This window comes from Phytophthora parasitica (genome assembly GCF_000247585.1).
Source record: "Phytophthora parasitica INRA-310 unplaced genomic scaffold supercont2.15, whole genome shotgun sequence".
Lineage (NCBI taxonomy): Eukaryota > Oomycota > Peronosporomycetes > Peronosporales > Peronosporaceae > Phytophthora > Phytophthora nicotianae.
In genome coordinates, this window is record NW_008649001.1 from 479,141 (window position 1) to 482,400 (window position 3,260).

At 50.8% G+C, this 3,260-nt stretch overlaps 2 protein-coding genes across 2 annotated transcripts; one reads left to right on the top strand and one right to left on the bottom strand.

The window, feature by feature from the left end:
• The first annotated feature begins 11 nt into the window (after nucleotides 1-11).
• PPTG_08144 (hypothetical protein) lies at nucleotides 12-1,033 on the top strand. Its single transcript, XM_008903078.1, has 2 exons — nucleotides 12-203; nucleotides 259-1,033. Exon 2 carries the CDS (start codon nucleotides 353-355, stop codon nucleotides 956-958), a length of 606 nt encoding a protein of 201 aa, XP_008901326.1. The 5' UTR covers nucleotides 12-203; nucleotides 259-352; the 3' UTR covers nucleotides 959-1,033.
• PPTG_08145 (4-aminobutyrate transaminase) lies at nucleotides 945-2,383 on the bottom strand. Its single transcript, XM_008903079.1, has one exon. It carries the CDS (start codon nucleotides 2,312-2,314, stop codon nucleotides 1,052-1,054), a length of 1,263 nt encoding a protein of 420 aa, XP_008901327.1. The 5' UTR covers nucleotides 2,315-2,383; the 3' UTR covers nucleotides 945-1,051.
• Between the last annotated feature and the right edge of the window lie 877 nt (nucleotides 2,384-3,260).

A 3,260-nucleotide genomic window follows, 5' to 3' on the forward strand; every position in this document is an offset into this window, starting at 1 on the left:
TCTTGCGCAGGCAGGAATTTCATGTGGTGGCGTAAGTGCACTACATGTAGTACTGATCTGATCGTATTTTCCTAACATAATTATCATCTCTCAACATCATGCTAGCTTTCGCTGTCCTCAGTGCTTCTTTGTGGAGGAAATATTACTAAAATTGCTGCATGGTTTCCATCTACCCTAGCAATAAATGCACTTCAATCTCAAGAGTACGTTCAATACGTTGCACGGGATTTTACCTTTACTTATGTCCGTGTCGTTCAGGATTTTACCAGATCTGCAATTCCGTCGCTCCAGTTTTAGTTTGCAAGTCACGAACGATGAATTTACTCAAGATGTGCGAAGCGTAGCATACGTGATGGTAGAATTGCTCACTGGGCTTCGGGTTCATGGGAGTCTGATGGAAAAGAGCAATCTACTGAGCAAAGTTGCTACAGACTCCTTAGAGCACCAGTTTTTAAGCGCCGTGCTAGCACTCAAGCCACTCAAGGAACTATTGGCGCATCCTTACTTCTCGACAGTTAATCCAACATACAACCAAGTATCAGAAACAACGCCTGAGCAGCGGCATATTGTCGGAATTCTAACAAACCAGGAGCTGAACAAGTGTCAGATCATGACGCGACAATATTTACAGCAAATCCGGGAATGGAAAGCTCACTTTGAAAAGAAGTATCGAAGAAAGCCACAGCCTGTCGACCACCCGGCTGGCATTGTGCGTCTACAAGGACGATGCCAGGCGCTGAAAGAGCGAATGGAAGAACTGAACAATCGCTTGACTTCTTCTCATGGCAGCGTCTACCAACTGATCGAGGAAAATGATGCTCTAACAATTGATACACTCGACATTGCCGGATCACCAGTAGCGTCTGAAGGTAGTAGATCGGATTCATTAGACCGAAGCGGAGGAAACAGATCGCCAGCACAGAAGGCTTTCCTGAACCGATTTGGCCCTCCTCAATAGATTTTTTTTTGCATAGAGCAGTGCAATGTTACAAGTAAAAAAAAACGTTAAATTCATCGAATTACTAAGAAAGTCGATGCAATCCTAATACGCCTACTTAGCGAAGACGTCGTCCAAAGCCTTTTCGAAGATCTCGAGAGCAAGTGCACATTCGTCCTCCGAGACGGTAAGAGCAGGCATGAAACGCAGCGTCTCAAAGATGCTCGTGGTCAACAGCATCATGCCGTGGTCCAGACACGCTGCCGAGATCTTGTTAGCTGTGCCCTGCGGAGCCTTAGCGAGGTCGAACTCAACGCCGATCATCAGACCCAAGCCACGTACGTCCAGGATCGGATACTTGCCCGACGCCTTCAGCTTGTTAAGTCCAGCCTGTAGCTGCGCGCCACGAGTGCGTGTGTTCTCCAGCAGATTCTCTTCGGCAATGACTTCTTGAGTGGCAATGGCAGCAGCACAAGCGACGGCGTTGCCAGCGTAAGTGCCGCCCATCGACCCGGGAGGTTGTGTGTCCGTCAGCTCCTTACGACTGGCAATACCACTGATCGGGTACCCATCTGCAATACCCTTGGCGAACGCCAGGATGTCCGGCTGCACGTCGAAGTGGCTATCGATCGCAAAGTATTCTCCCGTGCGGCCGAAGCCAGACTGAACCTCGTCCGCAATCAGCAGGATATCGTTGTCTGAAGCGATCTCACGCAGACCCTTCATGAAGCTTTTGGGCGGCACAACGTAGCCACCCTCACCCAATACCGACTCGATAATTATTGCAGCTGTGTCACGAGGAGCCGACTGCTGCTTGAGTGCAAGGTGAAGCTGGTCCAAGCACCACTCAGCGTTCTTCTCTTCGTCGTGGATTGGGCCGTGCAGTGCGTACGGGTACGGCACGAACGATACACCAGGCATCAACGGGCCAAAGCCAGCGCTGTAGATCGTCTTGCTTGACGTTAGGCTCATTGTGCCCACCGTGCGTCCGTGGTAGCCGCCTTGGAACGCAATTACCTTGCTCTTTCCAGTGGCGTGACGTGCCAGTTTAACGGCGTTCTCGACAGCCTCCGAGCCACTGCAAGCGAAGAAGAGCGAGTCCAGACTCTTAGGCAGCACCGGCAGCAGTTTGTTCGTCAAGTCCAGCATAGGCTGGTGATAACCGATGTTCACTTGAGCGTGCACTAATGTGGCAGCCTGCTTCTGCACGGCCGCCACCACCTTCGGGTGCGAGTGACCCACGCTGGTCACGGCGATGCCACTTGTGAAGTCCAACAGCTTGCGGTTGTCGGACGTCCAGATCCACGAGCCCTTGCCCTTGGTCATGATCATGTCGGACATGCGGCCGATGCCCTTGGCGAGGTGTTGCTTGACCATAACTGACGTGGAAAGAGGCTTAAGCGCTTCAGGGCGGCGATGGAGGAACTGCGGGATGTAGAGCAAGTTGAGCTGTGATATACCTTGGTAGGATCCACGACGTTGAACTGGTAAAAAGAGTAATTACGAAAGCTTTTTACTTGTCGGATGAGAGCGTACGCCGCTGACGTTCCCCTCATTTTAGCGCTGTTGTGTTATTATCATAAGGTTAACTTATACATAATGTTAACACTAAAACCTGGCTATTATGTCCTAATGAAGTTACGACGCCGTTTGTCAAAAAAGATGCTCCCGCGCTGTCATCAGGGTGCGTCATCGAATCGCGACCCACCGGACCAATCACAGCGCAAGTACATCTGCGAGCGTACGTGGTAAAACAACGGCAACTCACTAGTGGACGTGGCCGCGGCGACCTTCGCTGTGCTTCATGTGCTAGTGGCAGGGAGCGAAGGATCTGGTGCTGCAACGAGTGGAAACAGGCCACAATGTGCGAGCGTACTCGAGGTAGCGTGCTTCATCCAATGCGGTCGATTGCGCACCGCCGCAAAGCGTTTTGCAGGGTGTCGATCGATGTTCGGGCACGCAATATACCGGGGTTTCACGTGCATGTGTGTGCTGCTGTGTTATCTCCAAGTGAATGCAATGGCAACGCACTGTAATTCATGTGTGTGGTATCGACTATCGAAGTGTAAGCTGTGTTCGCAATGGATTGTATTTGCTCATCAATGTTCCTCTTAACATTTTCTTTCAGGCTCGCTAGCGAGTAGTGTCATTGCGGCTACTTTCAGATGGAAATCACGAAGCGATGAAGGAGAGCACGCATCGTTCTGAGCTGTATAGTAGCTATAGGTGGCCGAATCGCCGCAATGTGCAAATACGATGGACGTGGTGACGTATATTGCTTCAAAACGCTGCCAATTCTGCAAACACGGATTCAACAATGGTC

Excerpts from the sequence above, each read along its gene's own strand:
- PPTG_08144 (XM_008903078.1), top strand. The coding sequence starts at position 353 with ATGGTAGAATTGCTCACTGGGCTTCGGGTTCATGGGAGTCTGATGGAA.
- PPTG_08145 (XM_008903079.1), bottom strand. The coding sequence starts at position 2,314 with ATGGTCAAGCAACACCTCGCCAAGGGCATCGGCCGCATGTCCGACATG.